The sequence below is a fragment of the Notothenia coriiceps genome, unplaced genomic scaffold (genome assembly GCF_000735185.1).
Source record: "Notothenia coriiceps isolate Sejong01 unplaced genomic scaffold, NC01 NC01_scaffold00000493, whole genome shotgun sequence".
Classification (NCBI taxonomy): domain Eukaryota; kingdom Metazoa; phylum Chordata; class Actinopteri; order Perciformes; family Nototheniidae; genus Notothenia; species Notothenia coriiceps.
The window spans coordinates 430,015-451,666 of record NW_011333194.1 but is presented as its reverse complement, the minus strand read 5'-3'; the positions used below and the strand labels follow the sequence as shown (position 1 = coordinate 451,666).

The following is a 21,652-nucleotide window of genomic DNA, read 5'->3' as shown; positions in this document are numbered from 1 at the left end:
CTAAAATTAGTCATGTTTCTTTTTCTGAATATTTCACCATAGGAAAACTTGCCAAATTGTCAAAAGACCACACAACCCCTTAGAGCACATTGTAACAGCCCTGACATCGAATACAAATCAGAATAAGTAAAATCATAATGCTCAGTCTTTCAGCTGGTTATTCAGTTACAGCCAATAACGGAAAACAACCAAATCATATTTTCAAAAGAAATATTTACTACATTTTCAAGGAACTACTTCAATAAAGTACAATATAAACACATTTTAATAAAAAAATGAACTCTGTAGTTGACATTTCTAGCAATGTTTTCCCTTGTAGTACTTGAGTTGAAATTAATGCTGTATGTGGTTTGTATGTATCACCCCCCACCCCCCTTTACCAACTCTTTGTTAACTGAGAACATGGAAAATAGTCGTTAAGATAAAACACATCAGGAGGCGTTTGATGTGTAGCCACTCAAAAGTAATACAAAAGTTACTATTATTGTATACAGAAAGATAAATGAGCAGTACATCAGATCCTATGATACTACACATTTTGGTTGAGTGCAAATGATAAACTATATCATTGTCCTTGTCTCATCTAATCGTTCCACTTTATGACACAAACTAAACTTTTTCTAGGTGTTCTAAGAATTTTCCCATTCAAGACATGAGTTTGAAAGTAAAGACGCTGCACGGAAAGACATTTGGACTTCCATCTGAAGCGACATTTAATCCTTTCTGAAGAGAAGGATCATGATTTAACACCTGAAATGTTGCATCGTGATAGAAACATTTGAAAAGAAGAACGGTCAACATACGAAGCTCCTAATGTTGGTTCAACTGAATTATTTAACGGGAAAACCAACGATACACCTCGACAGCGCTTTGACAATTGCGAACCTCCTTGAGAGTGAAAACTATGATTCCTAATAACACCCACAAATTAATACCACTCTTAAAACACACTTACATTTTTAAAGTAAAAATTCAAATGAAATTCAATGACCTCATCCATTATTCAGTTAAAAAACACACACAAAGAGGAGAAAGTCCTCTATATTCACATATTACTCCTCAAAGACGAAGTTAAATACAAACTAAAATCAAATACTAAATGTACAGAGGAAGGTGTTTTTCACTTTGTGTGTGAACAGTAGAAATAGTGTTCACGTTGTGACAAACAGTGCAGGTCGGTTCAGTAGCATAGAGTTATTCCTTCCTCAGTTCTGCGTCCTCCTTCATCTTCTGCTCCTGCACGCGACTCCGAGTGGAGCCTACAGAGACCAATCATCAAGATGTTAGAGGACCAAAGATGTGATTGACAGCAAGGACACATGAAGAAGATTTCATATAATATATAAAGCGGTTTGCACTCACTCAAATCTGTAAGCCTCTGTATGAGAGTAGACTCTCCTCCAGGTTTGCTGTAAATAAAAACAAAGACAGTGAGCCCTATTCATGTTTGTATGCCATGATACATTGTGCTGTAAATAAAACCCTGTTTGTGACCAACCTGCCATCGGCTTCATCTTGCCCGTCCACGTCGAAGCGTAGCCTCTTCAGGGGCTTCGGACCGGAGCCCATGTCCAGAGCCCTCTTAAAGGAGCGGTCGCTGCTGTTCACCATCTGGTTGATCTTCTGGAAGCGGTTGGACAGCTGCAGATGGAAACAGACAGATAGAGTAAGTGAGAGAAAAAATAAATGGAATTGCAGATTAATTTGAATGAAATGCTCAGTGATTTTAAAAAGAAGATGTACGCACCCCGAAAGATTCCCCGATTGAAACCAGCATTCTGTGAAGGGAAAAACACGAATGAGAGAAAGTTGTGTGAAGATCGTGTTTTTTGCAAGTGAAGTTGGAATGTTATCCGGTTTGCCCTATGTGGATAATACATGTTCTGCACTGTTTGATCCAATACATCAAAATCTAAATTATTAGAAAAACATAAAGTATAATATTGAGTCAACTGAAAATAAATGCTTATTTTCTCATTAAAAAGAATGGTTACATGACATGAACAAACAGTTTTATTAAAGGGTTACAATTCTGAAAAGACATGATTATATGGTAGTGAGGGAATGAAGTGATGGATCAAAGTAAAAGTGGAAATTAATTAGTAATATGTAATTTTATGGCAGTTAAAAAAAGTTTTAAAACACTTTTCTCACCTGGAGCGAGGAGTCATGATCCCCGGGGACATGCGGGGGTTTTTCAGAGGGGAGATGTACACGTTGTTGCTCCCAGGCACCCGGAGGGGGGAGTTGGGGAACTTGTAGGGGCTGCACGGTATTTGTGGGATCGGAGAGAGGGTGGGTGGCTAAAAGAAACAGAACAGCAACAATGAGATGGTTTGTTAGCCGTGTTAGTTTATCAGATTATGACTGTATCAAAGTCAAACTGCAGATCCAACGTGGTGGAGGGGGGGGGTCGGGGGGGCTCACCCTGGTGGAGGCGTACTGCAGGATGTTGGTTTTCAGCCTCTGCATGAACACTTGGTTGTAGAAGACAATGATGGAGTCGTAGTGGCCTTCGGAGATTAACACGTGCTTAAAGGTCTGCAACAAACAAAAAATGTTCACAAAAACATTGAAATGAAGTGTGATTAAAAAAGCAAAAAAAGGATAGTTGTTGGCATTAAAGGTGTCACCTCCTGGTTGGTGTTGGCCATGTTCTTGTACGCTGTGACGATGGTCTTGAAGCGCAGATCAACGCTCTTCACTTTACATATGGCATACATGGCTGACATCATCAACTGCAGGAGAGAACAATGAGAGGCGGTTTGATGTAAAAAACAGAGACAAAAAAAGGCAAGAGCAAACAGACGGGTGTATTTAGGGTTACCTGGTCCAGGTGGCGGTCTCTCATCAGCTCGTGCTCGTGCTGCAGCGTGTGCTGGAACAGAGTCCATATGATGGGCTCCAGCTCGGGGTGCGAGGACAGCAGGTAGGAGCACAGGATCTTCAGCCTGCTGTAGGCCAGGCGGTACACTGCAGAGAGAGGACACCACAGAGACGGTTGGAAATGAATTAACTTGATTTGTCACCTTGTGTTGTATGTCTCCACGGGAGCTTCCCTAGATATTTGTGTGAAATAGTCATAATTAGAAGATTAATTTTTGACTTCAAAAACATGCTTTGGGAGGTCACAGTGACCTCAATCTGACCAAGGGAAAACAGTTGAACATTTTTCTGACAGTGATGTTGATCAATGAGAATAAATATCTTCGGTTGGAAAGTCAGCTTACATTTTTTATAGAAGAGGCTGAGAGAGTTGGACTTTGGGAGTCGTGCGTTCTGGGTCGAAGGCTGAGAGGAAACCTGAGAGCTGGGCGGGGCGGGGGAGTCAGGAGGCAAAACACGGGAGCCGGGACGCATGGGGGAGAGGTATCTGTAGGGACAATAGGGAAACCGCATGTCATTTACATCATAAACATTCAAGATAACAATATGTTAAAATCACACAATGGGAGGTTTTAGTAAAACAAGGTGAGAAAGGCTCATGGTGAGTTAGTCATGGAATGTAACAATGTCTTTTTACTAGTATTATGATACATGCAATGCAACTATAACTTAATTCAAGTTGTACACTATGTGACTTGTTGTAATGAGTCATAGTGGTTTCCCAACAGTTTAAGGAAGTGTAATAAAGTTCTCAGAACTGCAACTGGCCGAGAGATAAGTAGGTTGTGGTTGACTCACAGGTCGGCTGCAGTGTGGTTGTGCTGGAGCGGTTGGCTGAAACTGGCCGGGGTTTCCACCTGCTCTGCGGCGCCGCTCTCATGCTCCTGTGTTAGCAGCTCAAACAGTGGTGAGCCCTGCAGAGACACAAACAGGATTATATATAAATATATTTACAATATTTTGCCGCCTCTTTCATGGCTTACATGTTTATTCAGAAAAACATTTACATTTTACACACCTAATTTCCTTTGCAAAAACACACCTGTCAAATTATAACTAGGGGCTGCTGATATGTCTGTTCCTCATAGTATACACAATTTACCCAAGGACACTCCCTATAGCATCCTATCTGATTTGACTGATAACTGAAAGACCTTCTAAATACCAACATATCCAATCCTGCCTACACACTGTAAATATCCTCAACAATTCTCAAACAACATTTAACTCCAGATGAAATGACATACAGAGCAGTGTAGTACTGGATTATCAGCATCTTTACACCAGGCCAAAACTCAGTGTTGAGATCATACACGGCAGTGGGTGCGGTTTACTACTCAGCCATTTGCACAGCGGCTGCAGGTATAAACCTGTCGTTAGCACATTCTTTGTGCAAAACATGCCACACCCGGCTGTAGCGGATTACACATTTTGAAAGTACACTTGTATTCGATTGCTATGACAGCATGCATAGCGGATGCCAACACTGCAATGTTTATTTAGGGAAACAAAAACGCCTGTTTATTTAAGTACAATTTTAAGATTTGGGAAGTTGATCTAAACACACCTCTATCAGTCAAGAAGAAAATAATGCAGCACAACAATGTCAGACTACATATTCAAATGAGTGTAAAAACAAAGCAGTGATGGGAGGACTTTGACTCCAGAGGACGCTCCTCCCTGTGTGTTTGAACAGTCCAGTAGATCATTGTGTAGCAGCAGCCTGCTAAGAGCTTTCTGGTTTCCAGTCTGGCCGGAGCAGAGTCAAACCTCTGGAACTCAAGAGGAACAAACACCATGCCGCGCGGGGCTGCTACAGGAACTGACAGGAAACAAAAGAAGGGAAGAACCACTTGAATGCTCACGCTGTTGAGGAGAGGCACACGATTCTACTCTCACAGGGGATCAGAGCTGTGAAAGACTGGGAAACGTTCTGAACGAGGACTTTTGACTGCAGAACTTTCCCTTTCAGAACATAAGGACTTTGGATACTAATACAGGTATTTTGAGGAGTTGCCGTATACTTTCTGGTATATAAGATAACCACACAAACTGAGCCTTCTTTAGTATTCAAGGACTGCATTTCCTACCCAAATGAAGCGTAACGTTTCGCTGCCTAGAGCACATGGTTGGATTAAGAGACTGGATTTTTATGACTGACACAAGTACACGATTGAGGAGCACATTTTAACTCTGTAAAAGTTACAACCCGGTATAAAAATGGATAACTACACCTTAACCACACCAAGCTCCGTTCACATTTTCATGAATTGCAGCAAGAATGACGGCTTCAAGTACACACTGTACAGCTCGGTTTTCAGCGTGGTGTTTGTTGTTGGTCTTATATTTAACATGGTGGCTATTTACATTTTTGGCTGTACACTGAAGCTGCGGAACGAGACCACGACCTACATGATAAACCTTGTAGTTTCAGACTTTCTCTTTGTCCTGAGCCTGCCTTTTCGGATTGTTTACTTCATTAGACGCGACTGGCTGTTTGGTAGCGTGCTCTGCAAGATCTCTGTGGCCCTGTTCTACACCAACATGTACGGCAGCATCCTCTTCCTCACCTGCATCAGTGTCGACCGCTTCCTGGCCATCGTGCACCCGTTCCGCTCCCAGGCAATTCGTACTAAGAGGAACGCCAAACTGGCATGCTGCACAGTGTGGGTGTTGGTTCTTTCTGGAAGCATTCCCACTGGATTTCTTTTGGACACCACTTCACCCAAAAATGCCAACTCCTCTTCCAACTTCTGCTTTGAAAACTACTCTGAAAATCAGTGGAAGGCGGAGCTGTCCAAGGTGGTGGTGTTTATTGAGACTGTGGGCTTCATCATCCCATTGTTGCTCAATGTCTTCTGCTCCATAATGGTGCTACGGAAACTGAGGAAACCCCAAGTCCTCTCCCGCGGCGGGACCCTCAACAAGACAAAAATATTAAGGATGATCTTTGTGCATCTTTTCGTTTTCTGCTTCTGTTTCATTCCCTACAATATTAATCTCATATTCTACGCCATGGTCCGCTCCAAAGTCCTAAAGGGATGCAACGTAGAATCTGTGGTCAGAACCATCTACCCCATAGCGCTGTGCATAGCAGTGACCAACTGCTGCTTTGATCCAGTCATTTACTACTTCACTTCAGAGACCATTCAGAGCTCCATCAAACGCAAGTCCACAGTATGGCACAATGGTGCGAGGCTATTTGAGAGACTAACGATGGACAGCTCACAAAGCAGTCCAAACACAACACCCAAAAGCCTGGCCCTGCAGTCTCCGAGAGCCCAACAGAGTCTGTGGACTCACAATGAGTCCACAGTCTGATGTCGACTCCATTATGGAACATGATAAATAATGAATTGATTGCTGGTGATTTCAATCTGAGGACGTAGGTGACCTCAATAACAACACATCAACACAACGGTTACTAAGGAGTTACTCTCATCTACTGGACGCCACAGAGCAGAGACTTTAGACTTGGAGTTAAGACACTGATCCCTTTTAAGTCGATAGAAGAGTGGAACAAGTCAAGGAAGAACAGGAAGTGTGTCGCAGCATAGATACTCTTGTCTGGGCTACCAGTTCACAACGCAAGTTCGAAAACAAGTGTGTATTAGTGGAAATGACAGGTGTGTGTTTTAGCCATGGTAATGGGCACTGGGCTGAAAATAAGTTTCAGCTTTTGCACAGATGACATCTTAACTTTAGTCTTATTTCCCAGAGCAGATTCTCCTTTTTAAAAAGTCTGCTTTGGCAATGCTGAACAAGTATTACAACCCTTTTGATGTACTGTTCATTTTACAAGTATTTGTGGCCTGATTATGGCTTTGAACCACTTTATGGAGAATTGCGTCAATAGCAGCTTTTTCCCTATACACTGAAAGCGAATAAAAGCATTTTTAACTTAAAAGGTTTTGAGTTTGAAATTCGTAACTTGTTCGATAGTGTGGTGATATATTTGACAGTATCAGGGTATCAGTTTTTCATATGAAACATTTTGGGTGCAACCGAATGGTTTGTCGACACTGATTAGTCATAAAGCACCAGCGACACAACCACAGGTACTGTGCGCTATGAAGGCACAATGACTCAATGTTTAACAGATGCACATTGCATCGGTCAACACAGCCAATGGCCTTATCTCAATAGGTGGTTATGTCTGTAGACAAGCCAAATTTGATGAGAATTATTTAAAAGATCTCAGCTAGGCTGGCTACACATCGGACCATTATGTCTGTTGAAAACAGCTGAGAGAAAGTGGAATATGCTGCAGCTTGAATATTTGTTCATTCTTGGAGAAGCGGTGTGCTGCAAGACTGAGCATTGCAGCATTCCTCATGTTGCCCGAGGGTCTGCAGTGACAGCAGGCGAGCGACAACATGCCTCACGAGGGAGAAGTGCGTTTACAAAATAAGGCACATTAATGCAATCCTGAGAAAGATCTGGAAAATAACTCGGAATGTAAACTTAAAACTGGCATCTTAGAGAAAAGCAACCCGCACTTTATTAAGTCTTTTTTTGCTATGTTTGGGCTTTGTTGATTACACCATTTAAATAGATTTAATATAAAGAAGCAGCTGGACCTTTTCCAATAAGCATAAAAGCAATATTTTAATGGATAACTGGTTTTAAAGCAGGGTAGGTCATTCAAATGAGGGTTGGTTTGATAATCACACAACCATGTTCCAGTTTCTCAATCAAGACATGTTGTCTTCCCCATATATTACTTATACATTTCCATCTAAATGTGTCTGATAAGGACCAAGTGGTGTGTAGTTAAATGGTAATGTTTTATTAGCCTAATCTTCTCCAAATCAAGATTATTCAAACAGAGCATAACATAGCTTTAAATAAATTCAAATTTTGTTTGGGAAAATCTGATGTGAAAATGAAATAGAATCCCTCTTTACTGCATTTTGATTTGTTTGAATAATTCAGACACACATTACATGAAAAGGCTATTATCCACTGACTCCGATCTACACACTGACTTGTTGATCCCTGCCAGACCCAAGGCTGACACACAGGACACACTTTCAGTGAATTATTGCTATTCCTTTATCAGCACAGTTAATGATTACCTCCAATCAAGCGTGTATGTTTTTAACAAGAAGCCATAAACATGACACCCACCATGACAGTCATGAAACAACCTGTGCTTAATTGTAAGGCTGATCACAAAATGTAGTCAAATAAGAAAAGTCGTTTGTTGAAAATAACAAGTCTTTCCTTAAGCCAACTGTGTGACGAGTCATTTTAAAGCTCATAAAATGTTTTTATATTAGGTAAATAAAACAAACTACAAGACATGCGGCTAGGAGAGGAGGGAGAGGAGAGGGGGAGAGAGGGAGACCCTGACCTGTGAGTAGGTGTAGGCGTGAACTGCTCCCATCAGTAGCATGTGCACCGTTACAGCATCCTAACAAATGATCCAGCTGTCTTCAAGAATCACTTCATGACTGCGACTTGATACTGGTGAGTTTATCTTCCAATATCCTTCTCAGTTTTATATGCAAAGACTAGAAAATACTTCAATTTAATTAAATGAAAACAGCAATTTACTGTATAAGCCTATCAAGATGTAGTAGAAACTTAACAGTTGAATCCACAACAAGTATCTAATGACAGAATGCACAATGCTTGAGAATTTCTTCGGCTTTTAGGGCTAAGGAACCATCGAATAGGATTTGATCTTAGGACACAAAACATGCTTTGCAATTTTTAAAACAACATCAAGATCATTTCAACAGCTGGATACTCATCAGACACTCAGTGTGACAAGTGAAGGATTATAAAGGAGTGGATTTCAGATCAATAATGCAGACAACTTAAATATGAAGGGAGAAAAAGAGTTTTGAAGAAAATATGTTTCAATTCCTTGGGTCATAGAGAAAAGGAGTCTTGTCAACATTGTTGCTGATGATTAAAAAAAAAAAAAATGAAAATGTAATCGAGAGACTGAAAGTGATGATCGATGTTCATGGACTCAAAACAGTCTCACATTGTGTATTTGAAAATGTATCTTAATAATATTATTCTTCAGTCATCGGTATTGTTTAACACAATAGTTATTTTGGGACTGGAGTGTTTAGAGAATTACGTAAAATAAAAGAGGACAAGGTACAACAATATCCTGATGACGTTATGTATTCCAAACGCAGGAAAAAGAGACATTTGTAAAGAGTTCTCACAATCATACTCTTACCAATAAAGACTCAAATATAACAATCAACTTCAACAAATGTGATTTTACTGCAGGGGAACGGTGTCAACACTCCAGTGAGGTGATTCTTTTCCCCACCCCACTGCATGTAATGAAACTACATGTTTGCTTGTTTTATGAGCAGGAAGTTGCAGTCAAAACGTTATTGACAGTTAGACTGTATCCTTACATATGAAATATATATATATGTTAGCTGAAGCTGTGTATTCATGTCACCTCAACATATTTACATTCCATAAAAAACAGCAGAGTTTAATAAGACTTTACGAGCTACAGGTTTAACTGCCATTAAACCTGTTCTTTTCACTCACTTTAATCTTATTTCCTCCAGGTATACGAGTGACACTGCGTTAACTGTGTGCTGGAAAAGTCAATCATTTTAAGACATGGACGTGTGGAATATGAGTGATGTGGCAGCCAAGCCTGTGTCCCCTCTGTCTAACTGCACGGTGGACACCAGCTACCGCTTCACCTTCTATCAGGTGTCCTACAGCATCATCTTCCTGCTGGGGTTGGTCACCAACAGCCTGGCTCTGCGCAGACTGTGTCTGTCTCCCTGCACCATGAACAGCACAGCCATTTACATGGTCAGCCTCTCTGCTGCTGACATGTTTTTTGTAATCTCTCTGCCTCTGAGAATATTCTACTACTACCAGCGGGCCAGAGCCAAGACAGGAGACTTGTCCAATTGGACTTTTAGTGTGGCGTACTGCCACCTCACTTTCACCCTCAAATACATCAGCCTGTACGGGGGCATCTTCTTCCTGGTGTGCATTGCTGCGGACCGTTACTTTGCCGTAGTGCACCCGCTGGCCTCTACGCTCCGCAGGCTGCGTGCCGCACAGCTGGTGAGTGGGGGGATCTGGTGCCTGGTGCTGGGGCTCAGTGTGAGTCTGCCTCTGCTGCGCTTTGCAGCCGCTCACCAGCACCAGCCCTGTCTGCTGGACCCCTCCTCCCAACGCCACCGCAAAATCATCCTGGTAGCTCTGGGCCTCGTCTTGGGCTCATTTCTGCTGCCCGCTCTGCTTCTCCTCTGCAGCTACTGCAGGGTGCTGAGGGTGCTTCGCCATCCGAGACACCGCTCTCGCAGCCAGCGCCGAGGACGCCAGCACACTCTCACCATCATTTACTGGGTGCTCGGCATCTTCCTGCTCTGCTTCGTCCCCTATCACGTCAACCTCCTGGGATACACTCTCACACACGTGGGACTGCTGCCCTATTGTGGCCTGGCAAAGGTGACCAAGGCGGTGCACCCCGTGGTGCTTTCACTAGCAAGCTCCAATTGCTGCCTAAATCCACTCATCTACTATTTCTCCAGCAGCATGTTGCACAGGGAGGCGCCCGGGGGAGGCAGTGGCAGCCAGTAACACAGATCATTTCTATCATTATCTTAAAAGCACTCGATTAAGATTCATTCAATTGTCCAGGACTTTTTCTATTCTACTACTACAGCATCCTGTTGCTCCTACTGTGGCTGCAGTTCTTCAGAAGTTAAACTAAGATAACTCTGTGTGTGTTGAACATGTACTCTGTATTATTGTAAGGAATTATAACGTTGAGCAGGCTTGTGTGTTTGCTTTGGTGCCATGCTACTATAAGAAGCACAATGACAGCTTAGTTCTTTTGTGTTGTGTACTCCGACAGTTTAATCAGCCATTAACATATTGATATGCCGTGACTTTTCTTTATATGTAGTGAATGTAACATGTTGCCTCCTTTTCCAGAATGCTGCACGAACCTTATAAAGTATGTTGATCCTGTTTATGTAATTCTTAAAATGTAGTAATAATACTTTAGGAAAATAATTGTGTGTATTTTTTTCTTTGGCAAATGATTAAAGATGTCATATTTACATGTTGTGTATGCATTAAGCTCTTTAACATGAGAGATTATTGCCAGCATACTGTAGTGGTGATGAGAGATCAAACTCACCGGCCTCCATGCAATCCTCTCCATGATGAGGTTCTCGCTGGTCTCCAGATGTTTGACGATATCTTTACTCAGAGTGGGCTCCGCCTTGATGAAACTCTCGATGACTTTGTAGAAGTCGAACGCAGAGAGGTTGACCACATCTAGGATCCAGGGGAAACACACGTTTGTTTCAACGGGATCACCAGAGCCCCCGTGGTTGTATCCTCCAGTCTTAAAACTGCTCTCTAATCATGAGAGGAAAACAACATTATTACAACTTGCTACAGATAACTGTAAGATGAAAGGAATTATATACGACAGTTATTTCCCATTTAGTTTGAAAATTACCTCCATATGTCGCCATCACTACCTCCAAAGCGCAGGCGAGCAGTGATGTGTGGAACGTGGAGTCATTGAGGAGTTTACTGGAAGTAAAACCATTTGATTTAGCTCAAGGCAAATAACTCTTAAACGCTTATCTATTCTTCACCTCAAATAAAAATATATATAAAGCATGCATGAACAAGTCATTACAACGACTGAGTTCACAATTGGGATTTAATAAAAAACACATACCTGAAATTCTGCACGGAAAGTCGCTTCTCTTCCTATAAAATGGTAAGAGAACAACATGAATACGTTATTTCAGACATGTATAAAGTCTACAGATCATGGTAGTTGCCTTCATTAAGATATTCTCTTTGCTCTTTAAAGCATAGGAAGTAAAAAAAGGCAAAGAAGTTATTGTTAGCAAATATAAAGTAGATTTATCAATTATGGATTCCTAAGATACATTGTTTTGGGTTAAACCGGGAACTGCTACATTTAAACTTACCTAAGCGTTTCAAATAAATAAAAACAATGCAAATACAAAGTAAGTAAATAAAAGACAGTTGGAAACTTAATAAATCAAATAAACCAATTACCGATTTCAGCATAGCTTCCATGACTTTGTAATACAGTCTGACGCCGAGTTTAAATCTCTGAAAGAGGAAAGAATACACACAAGTCAGACACAAGATTATTTAAGCACTGGAGTGTTGCCATTGTTGCTCATTGTCTTCTTCAGTGTTGGTTTATACCTGCAAACCGAGAGCGACACAGCGCAGGCCGACAGCCTGGCCAAACCTCTGGCTGAACACCTGCCCGAGGGTCTCCAAACGCTTCAGCACTCCCTGCGTCGGGTCCACGGTGCAATTCTGATCACAGGTGAGAGGAAAGCAGGTCCAATTAAGTTGGTAAAGGTGAAGTTTCATGGGGCATTTTAATCAGTGGCAACCCCTCGAGAGACTCACTTTGAAATATGTAGCCAGGTTAGTGGATGGCTGATCTCCACTGGAGGTGAGGTCCCCTCTCAACTGCTGGATGGAGGTCATCGCAGCTCTGATGGGACAAAACACAAATCAGACAGTGCTGAAGGATGGACATAAACCCAGAACAATGCACACAGTGAAATATGGGTAACAATCTTCATATGGCGCAAGAAATACCAGAACAATCTCAAATGCCCGACTTCAATATGTAGGAACATATACAGTACACATTAAAGGTGGGGTAGGTAATTTTGGAGAAACCAGCTTGAGTGCGCTAGAATTTGAAAATACACAGCCGGAAAAAATCTGCCACTTCCTTACAGAGCCCCTCCTCCAACACACACGAACGTGCACATCACCAATGAGGGCACGAGATAAGTTTGTGCACAGATGGAAGGCTGACAGGCTGACTAAAATGATTGGTCATGCTTTTTACAGTACCACGGCTTCCACAGATGACACTTTTGTATGTTTTTTTTGTCAAACACTTAAGATATTCATTGCTATCGGGATGTTAAGAGCATTCCATGGAATATAACAAAAAGTGTATCTATATTTATCAAAGTGTTTCCCCTACCATTGTCTTGGCGGGCACCAAATTGCAACTGAAGTAATCTATCTACGGTCACTTTTCACATTGAACATGTGCTCTTTTATTAAATAAACTAAACGCCTATGTTATTTGTCCAATGTATGTGCATGCTTCAGTGTCCACTGCTTTGTGTATTCACATTCTCCCTCCGCTCTGTTCCTGAAGGGCGGGGCTCCGCTACTCCACTGTGATGACAGTAAATGATTATTTAAAAGAGGAAAATGTGAGCTCACCTGATTGGAGTTTGGGGAGGGATGAGTAGGCCATCTTCATCTGGGAGGTTCTTCTTTGGCGTTCTTTCCACCTGTGATCTGAAAACAGGAGCCAATTATCAAACACGTTTCTTTAAACGATTTAAAGTGATGAACCAGACTCTGAATGATAATGGACATTACATCTCGACTTTAGGTGGCACAACAGTCTCATCTCTGTCAAAAAACAGCCGCCCATCAATGTCTCTGCTCTTGAGGTAGTGCTCTTCATATTGTTGGTTGATGTCATTTGCCTGTTGAAAAAGAAAAAAGAAAAGGTTTACATTACTCTGCCTTCTGCCATTCTTTTGAACGGTTCTGCAGAACACAATGAACTGAAGAGAACTCCATTCAAAGTTATATTTTTGACAGTGAGAAAACCACGACCTGCTGTGTAAGACAATTCACTGTGGTAGAATTCCTAACTACTCTTTATTTTTTATTGTTATCTTGAGTTCCCCAAAAGCATTACATTTCATTACCTAAATTAATGTTACAAATGGAACATTTGAAAAATGAAAGATGGATCGGCAATCATATAGATCAGCTAATGAGACAGAAACTGTCACAAGAAACCCCTGCACACAGTAGTTCTGTTGTAAACAGCCCGAAGACGGGCACAGCGGCATCATTACACCCATGCAAAATCACGACAATAATTTGGATGTAATCAAAACGTCTGGAGTCCTCGTTGACCTCGTACAAAACTTGTCTGGAGATTGCAACTCTGTGTCTGTATCTGATAAGATGTGAATCTCAAAAAGTAAACATCTAAAAAAAGAAACTTGACTACAGAATGAACCTCATACACATCTGGGGCCGTATTCACAAAGGATCTTAGGGCTAAAAGTAGCTCCTAACTGGCGAATTTAGGAGAAACTCCGAAACATAATGGGCGTGTCAGTCTTAAATTTAGGACTCCTAATTGTATTCACTAAGAGCAATTCACAAAGTATTTTAGGCCTAAAAGTAGCACCTAAGTCTGGGAGAGCTTAAANTCTCTCAACACCCATATTGAAGCAGAACTTAAACAATTTTCGTTTTTCTTTATGGATGTTACAAATCACTCCCCTTTTAAACTGTATTCGTTGTTGTTAATTAAACGCGGCCCGCTGACACAGTAAATTCCAATTGTTAATTAAAAGCACACAGAAGCTGTATACGTTTTTGGAGTTTGACTTATTTTAAATTAACACAAATATAAAATTAAAACCATAGGTCTATGGGCGCTGTAGCGCAATATAGGCTTAGTTCTGTTACGTATAAAGATAATAAGATGCTACTTTGTTGATCCAAAAATCGGGAAATTGTGTTGTTATAAAATTATATTATTATTATTATTTTATTTCTAAACTTTTTTTTTATTTTGAATTTTAAATTTTCGCGCCCCCCTATGGTTGATGTGCCTTAGCAGTTCGCCTATACGCCTATGGCCGAGGGCCGGCCGCTGATTGTCGATAGAAATGAAATGCGTGTATTAGTTGACTAGGCATGATCCGAGTTCTGTGAAGAGTGTTTATTTCAAAGGTTACAGTTGATTAGCAGTGACTAACGTGCATTATGACGTGCACTCTTCATTTGAAATTACCAGAAACGTATGGGCTACATAACATTAGACTACTTTGTGGTGTGTCATTCAATCGTATTGGTTACATGTTCTGAAAAACAGTGACTATACATATGTGATTTACAGGAACCGACCGCAGCTTACTCCGTGCAACATGGCAGTATGTCCCTTAATTCCACGGAGCCGTTGCTTGAGTTGTCTTTTGACTATTCCAGATAAAGGAAATATGTTATTGTTAGTTGCTCTTTTATTTATATCTGTTCTGATATCAGACCCCTCAATGTTCTGACTGGGCTCTAACTAATGGGTTTGGAAATGCTAATAAAACACTTTTTTCACAATTGCCACCAGATTTGAAACACTTTGTGTGCTAAACAGTGTAAAAGACAGTGCTGTAAGTTTGTCCTGATCCAGTTTTATAAAAACCTGTCTGAAATGCAGCTTGATCAGGGATTTTGGCCACTTTGTGATTCACATGTTTTCTGGTTGTGTTAACCATTAGCCAATAAGCCAACAAAGGTAACCCCCCCCCCCGCCCCCCCATACACACCCTTATCAGCCTGAATCTCCTCCTAGAGCACCTTTGTGTGTTTCTAAACCAATCATCTTCTCAGGGGGCGTGTCAGAGCAGCTCATTAGCATTTAAAGCTACAGACCCAGAATCAGCACTTTTGGAACAGGGCTGAAACAGAGGGGATTATGGGATGCTGCAATGATCTGTTTGGTGTTTACAGAGATCTGGGGCCGTATTCACAAAGGATCTTAGGGCTAAAAGTAGCTCCTAACTGGCGAATTTAGGAGAAACTCCGAAACATAATGGGCGTGTCAGTCTTAAATTTAGGACTCCTAATTGTATTCACTAAGAGCAATTCACAAAGTATTTTAGGCCTAAAAGTAGCACCTAAGTCTGGGAGAGCTTAAAAGTCCTCGAGAGGACTCCTAACTCAGTAAGACCTATTCACAAAGAATCTGAAAATGGCTGCGAGACGAAATGTTTTGGAGACAATGGAAGACTGTGAATTGATCAAGAGATATAGGCTAAATCGTGAGGGTATCAAAATTGTTGTGGAATTAGTGCGGGATGCAATAACATCCCCGACTAACAGGAATAACCCGATTAGTCCGGAAATAAAATGTTTGGCAACACTACGATATTTAGCAACAGGGAAAATGCAACTTTGCAATGCCGACGATTTAGGAATATCGCAACCATCAGTCAGCCGTGCCATAAACCAAACCATCCACGCGCTCTCTGGACCACATATCATCCAACAGTTTATCCGGTTTCCTTTGGACAATCAACAACTACACAGGATCAAAGCCAACTTCATGGCAATTGCAGGTATGCCCGGTGTGGTCGGTGCTATTGACGGGACGCACATAAAAATAATTGCGCCCTCAAAAGATGAGGACGTGTTCGTCAATAGAAAGAAAGTAGTATTCCATCAACACGCAGATTGTTTTCATTCATCATGATAGGGGGACTTGAACGGCGGTATGGGCTGTTATTGAAAGTGTTTAAGTGCTGGAAATATGCTCATTGGATAATAGTTTGCAGGGTGCTTTTAATTGCCTCCTTGATTTAATGCAATTTACGTATTTTTATTGTTTGCTCTCTCTCTTTAACGTGCATATACAACGTCATTATCGTGGTCTGCACAAACTTGTCATCATGTGTGTATTCTGCTAACTGCACTGTCCATAACTATTTGATAGGAATACATTTATAGCCTAGGCTATTTCCTTGTTTTTCGGTGATTTAGTTCGCTCGTTTGTGGGATGTTGCGGATGAGTTTCAGCGAGACCGCCTGCTCTGAACAACCAATCACCGTACTGACCGCTTCTAAACTCATGCACGAGAATCGAAGTAATCCATAGCAACGGCGCGTCACTCTTAGTTCACTCTTAGTGATTTATCCTTAGTATGAGTAGGTCTCAGCGGCTTTGTGAATAACTTTTAAGAAAAAACTCCTACGTAAAATGTTTTAGCGCGAGTTAGGAGCACTCCTAGCGGTAAGATAAAATGCTTTGTGAATACGGCCCCTGATTGATAACAGGATATGATTATTTACATAGGACTCTAAATATTGCGCGCCACCTGTTAGTTATTGGGGTAATGTACCAGTAGAATAAATATGTCTAGTAACCATGATAGGAGGAGTGTGTTGGTGTGAGTAAACAGTAGCATCCTGTCTCCTTTGTTTTACAGCAGCATTATATGACACTGAGACAATATGAAAGGATCCCCCGTTTGAGTACACATTTTCCTGACACTATGTATGAGAAACCAAACATGTATGAGCACTTACACGTTCAACACAGCGAGAGGGATAAGAGATAACAAATAGAAACAGTACATGAAAAGCAATTGCCCCTACCTGAGGAAAATCTGAAGATCTGGAAAGATCCAGAGAGTCCAGGAAAGCTGAGAAACTGGTCTGGTATACATTCTTCACCTGGGGATAGAATTAGAATAAAAAGGGGCAAATGAGAATAAATACACCCAGATCGAAGGGCAAAGAAAGACATGTGCATGATGACTGTAAGGACAATACAAAGAGGGGGGCTCTGACCTCTTCTGCGTTGCATTCATTCTCTTCGCACAAGGTTTTGAGGAGCTGCAAATCCACCTCTGGCTCCGGAGGTCGGGTTTTGACTTTGCTCTGGTTACGGCGAGATGTTCGTGTCGGAGGGCTCTGAACTTTACTGAGAGCTGATTCTGAGAGAAAAACATTGAAGGGCTTAGAAAATCCCTAGGTGCTGTAAAAAGTCCTTTCATATCACAGAATGTCCAAAGTACAGTTTATGTTTTCCATTTTCTATGGCCCAAAACCTTGAATAACAGAGATAATATTCTAAACAGATAAACTACTTCATTGTTCAACTATAGTATGATTTGCATATGCTTATAAGCAAACACTGAATTGATATCACATGTCCATCCTTGGTACTGAGAGGAGGGATAATTATTTGACGTTTTTCTTTTCCGACTTTAAGACCTGTTTGTACGATGAGGAGTCAGAACGGATTATGACAAAAGACAGAGGCTTAAGATGGGAATGAAGCTCACTGTAAAGAGGCTGCAGAAGGTCTGAAGGGCAGCGCTTGATGAATAACTCCAGTGTACAAAGCAGCAGCTGGAACGATATGACCAGGTCATCCTCCATCTGCAAAGCTCTTCCTGGAAACAGCAGAGATGCAGCACATGAGAAGCTGCTTCACAACACTACCACTACCAATGAAAACAGACAGTGAGGAGAAACATTTTCACTTGAGCTCTACGGCTGAGCACAGACAGGAAGGAAGGATGGAAAGGAGAAGATGGAACACTTTGAAAAGTATTAAGTGTAGTAACAGCTTGATGCTACTTGTGTTTGTTGTTGTTAATGTGTTAACCTACCTTTGGCCAAAAGAAACATGGTCCAGCAACTCCGCGTGGTCTCCCTCTCCCTTTGAAAAGAGACACTTAACCATTAATCATAAACCTGAGTTACATCGTATTAACGCTGCAACAATTAATCTACTATTCATTTATCTTTAAAGTGATTTTTCATGCAAAACAAAAATGCAGATTATAGATCCTCAAATATGGAGATTTACTGTTTTTCCCTGTTTTATATTATATTTAACTGAATGTCTTATTAGGACATATTAAACATGATGATCTTCACTATTTTCTGACATTTTACAAAATTATTAGTTAATAATAGATACAATCTTTAAGAAAAACAACAACAACAACAACAACAACAACAACACAAGAACAGACTAAACATGAAGTGTTATAAGTACACTTTACTCATGTGGGAAAGCAGTGTCAAACTTACTGGTCATCAGAAACCAAAGCAAAGATGTTCTTGCATGTTCTGAAAAACAGGGGGAAAAGGATGTTATCGATAACAACTCTGCTCTCAACAGTTGGATCAGGCAGTTGTACTTTAAGTTTACTCACTTCTCGAACCGCTGGTAGAGAGCCAGCGTCACATCGTACTTTTTCTCCACTCGCGTTAGTGCTGAGTTCACTTTGGTGCTTATAGTATCCATGTTCACATCCAACTTCCTCACCAGATCCACAAACTGCTTTACACTACAAAAGAGAGTGAGAAGCTTTCATTGTATAAAACTGAACATAAAATTAGGAAGGAAAGTCTAAATATCAAACAAAGGGTTCAGATTTACTGCAAATCAATGAGAACAAATACAAAAATATTCAGCATCGCACCTCAACTTCATCACAGCTTGCATTTGGACCATTGTGCAAAAAGCAACCATGCGTTATCCATTTACAGATTGTCCATGGAAATGACTGATATAACATGCATTAATGTGTGTGAGTATTTGTCAACAACATGCATGTTGAGTACTTACTTCAGACTGACTGCTTTCAGAACCTGAGTTAAGGTGAAACAGGAGACATCCACGTCGATCCCCGACACAAACAGACAAGCTCCCCACACCCTTTTCTGAGTGTCCTGAAGTTATGTGAAAAAAGAACATGAACTTATGTATAATGAAAAGCAATATTATTTGTATCACAGACACCATGCCATCCTATTCATATCATCCCGTCCTATTATCAGTGGGATATTTCATCTGTTAGAACAAAGCAACCTCACCTTATATGTTATAATTCTATTAAGCAAAAACATCTTTGTTACGGACTGTTTAAATGTACTGGTTAGAAATCAAACTGAAACAGAACTTGGACTGCGATAGTACCTTCATGTCTGATACTGTATTCAGATACTGTTTGAAAGGCAATACAATACAGTACAGTTTTTGAGTAGTACCACAGTTACTTTGGATAATCATAAACTTTGGTTTAAACATATTTTTAATTGTAAGGATCATTTGAGAAAGCTTTTGAATCACTGACATCAAGAGGGGTTTGGTTGTGATGGCATGTTCCTTTGTCACTGCTGCAGTCTGAATGCTATAGTGGCCATTTCAATCTGACCAAACAGCATAGTACGCAGGATATTTGATTGTTCTCCTAATGTGTATTTTTCATCCAAAGTAATACATATCCACCTATTACCGCCCATTACATCGCCTCAAAAGGACAACAAACAGGATTATATCTTTACAAATCTGTCATATACATATAAATACATACAGCGATTTCCGCCATGGAGTCTTCAACAGATTTCCACAGCTTCCAGGCACGGTCACATAGCAGGTCTGTGACATGAAGGCTCTTACAAAGAGTAACAAATTCAGCGTCCTTGTCTCTGTGTCTGGAAGAAGAAGAAAACAAAATCACAGTTTCAGTACACCACAACATGCTGCCCATATGCAGAAGTGGAAGACGTATTCCTATCTTGTACTCTAGTGAAAGTAGAAATACCACATTCTAGGAATACTCTGTTATTGTAAAAAATCTTGCATTGCAAATGTTACTCGAGTGAAAGTACAATGAAAGTAAAGTAAAAAGTACTCATTATGCAGATTGGCCCATTGTATTATAAATATATTATATGTTTCGATTATAGTTATTGATGCATTAATGTGTTTATCACAGCTGGTAAACATGGAGCTAATTTTAATTGCTTTGTATACTGCAGGGTAGCATGTGGATTTGCTCCAGTTGTAAATAATGTCTAATTTAAGTGCTGATTATATATTAAACATTTTTAAACCCAATCTGCAAAGTAGTTAAAGGTACAACATAAATGTAGTGGAGTAAAAGTACACTTTTAACCTCTGAATTGTAGTGCAGTAGAAGTACAAAGTAGCACACAATTAAAATACTCAAGTAAAATAATAGCATATCTAAATTGTACTTAAGTAGTATATTTGAGCGAATGAACTTAGTGACTTTACACCACTGCTGATATGACAACAACATCCCTGACTGCTAGTCCAACTCTGTCCCAGACTCAGATGTGTGTGTGTTTGTAGTAACAGTGTTATATCTAATTTCTCAAGTGTGACTGTAGAGTCTTTGTGTATCAAAACAAAGAAGTTAAAGCTGTGAATACATGCATGACTTTGTTTGAAGGAGCTAGCTAGTGAGCTGACGGTTAATAACAGTTAAGCTAGCTAGCAAGAGTCAAACACAAACAGCTTAACATTAAGATACATTGTAAACAAATGTAACTTAATGAACAATTAATTCGCGGTCTGTTGAATAACTCAAAAACAACTTCTCTTACTTTTTAACAGATAACTCTGGGCTGTCCTTCTTGTCAGGAGAGACACTTTCAGCACTCTTCAGCTCCTTGCTCTGTGTCGTCCCCGTGTTGCGTTTTTTAGGTGGCATCTTTGTGTCCGTTTTACGAACAGACTAATATAATATATCTTTTTTTAAATAATAATTTATTAAAGGCAACAAATGAGCTTCACTATGTTTAAAGCCCACTGCACAAGTTCCGTGGCAACAATACAACAAAACCCACAGGCTGACTGGCTTCCTGAAACCGGGGTGAAGAGGGTGTTCGTTTTGTTTCACCGGAGTGCGCGGTGGTGTGCCATGGCGGGCGGGGTCTTAAGGTTTAGGAGCCCTCCACAGTCAATGTTCACAATCCCGGTTATGCTAACCGGTTATCTAACCATTTATGATCGTTTGTGAATTTTAAATAGATTTGTATTTCTCTTAAGTTGTTTAAAATTTGAATGTGTACGAAGCGTGCGCTCAGTGGGATCACGTGATAACTTTAAACGAACTCACCCAAACTCACAAGAGGAAAACGCGGGAAAGTATATACGCAACATCCGCTCATTAGCATTTATCCCGCCATACAGAGGAGTTACAAAGGGTTGTCCGCTGCCCCGTACTGTAGATAAAACATAGGCGACTCAACATTTCAGGCAGTAGATTGTTATTATATTCTCAGTACAATGACGTAGATCGTTAATATTCGTTTCTTTACATTGCCCATTTCAATTTGTTTGTCGTTTGTTTTCCCCTTA

At 40.6% G+C, this 21,652-nt stretch overlaps 3 protein-coding genes across 3 annotated transcripts; 2 read left to right on the top strand and 1 right to left on the bottom strand.

Annotated features, from left to right (window-relative positions):
• Nucleotides 1–362: 362 nt before the first annotated feature.
• On the bottom strand, nucleotides 363–21,110 carry rb1 (retinoblastoma 1). Its single transcript, XM_010781850.1, has 27 exons — nucleotides 20,896–21,110; nucleotides 19,857–19,977; nucleotides 19,109–19,212; nucleotides 18,693–18,827; nucleotides 18,568–18,606; nucleotides 18,141–18,190; nucleotides 17,811–17,921; nucleotides 17,314–17,459; nucleotides 17,119–17,196; nucleotides 13,318–13,427; nucleotides 13,156–13,233; nucleotides 12,313–12,400; nucleotides 12,100–12,216; nucleotides 11,944–12,000; nucleotides 11,594–11,625; nucleotides 11,366–11,442; nucleotides 11,039–11,262; nucleotides 3,685–3,800; nucleotides 3,231–3,373; nucleotides 2,828–2,973; nucleotides 2,634–2,738; nucleotides 2,428–2,541; nucleotides 2,155–2,303; nucleotides 1,748–1,778; nucleotides 1,499–1,641; nucleotides 1,363–1,409; nucleotides 363–1,259 (listed from the first exon to the last, which is right to left on the bottom strand). Exons 1-27 carry the CDS (start codon nucleotides 21,000–21,002, stop codon nucleotides 1,195–1,197), a joined length of 2,733 nt encoding a protein of 910 aa, XP_010780152.1. The 5' UTR covers nucleotides 21,003–21,110; the 3' UTR covers nucleotides 363–1,194.
• Nucleotides 4,482–6,793, top strand: LOC104954664 (lysophosphatidic acid receptor 6-like). The gene has a single exon (XM_010781834.1). The coding sequence runs from the start codon at nucleotides 5,107–5,109 to the stop codon at nucleotides 6,205–6,207; it is 1,101 nt and encodes a 366-aa protein (XP_010780136.1). The 5' UTR covers nucleotides 4,482–5,106; the 3' UTR covers nucleotides 6,208–6,793.
• LOC104954666 (lysophosphatidic acid receptor 6) lies at nucleotides 7,747–10,928 on the top strand. The gene is made up of 2 exons (XM_010781836.1): nucleotides 7,747–8,358; nucleotides 9,438–10,928. Exon 2 carries the CDS (start codon nucleotides 9,493–9,495, stop codon nucleotides 10,471–10,473), a length of 981 nt encoding a protein of 326 aa, XP_010780138.1. The 5' UTR covers nucleotides 7,747–8,358; nucleotides 9,438–9,492; the 3' UTR covers nucleotides 10,474–10,928.
• Nucleotides 21,111–21,652: the final 542 nt, after the last annotated feature.

What these genes read in the sequence shown, in the direction of transcription:
- LOC104954664 (XM_010781834.1), top strand. Translation starts at nt 5,107, where the DNA reads ATGGATAACTACACCTTAACCACACCAAGCTCCGTTCACATTTTCATG.
- LOC104954666 (XM_010781836.1), top strand. Translation starts at nt 9,493, where the DNA reads ATGGACGTGTGGAATATGAGTGATGTGGCAGCCAAGCCTGTGTCCCCT.
- rb1 (XM_010781850.1), bottom strand. Translation starts at nt 21,002, where the DNA reads ATGCCACCTAAAAAACGCAACACGGGGACGACACAGAGCAAGGAGCTG. An exon ending in CTGAAAGCAGTCAGTCTGAA is followed by an intron (nt 18,828 to 19,108) that starts GTAAGTACTCAA and finishes TCTCTTTTGTAG; the next exon opens with TGTAAAGCAGTTTGTGGATC. An exon ending in GCTTTGGTTTCTGATGACCA is followed by an intron (nt 18,191 to 18,567) that starts GTAAGTTTGACA and finishes CTCTTTTCAAAG; the next exon opens with GGAGAGGGAGACCACGCGGA.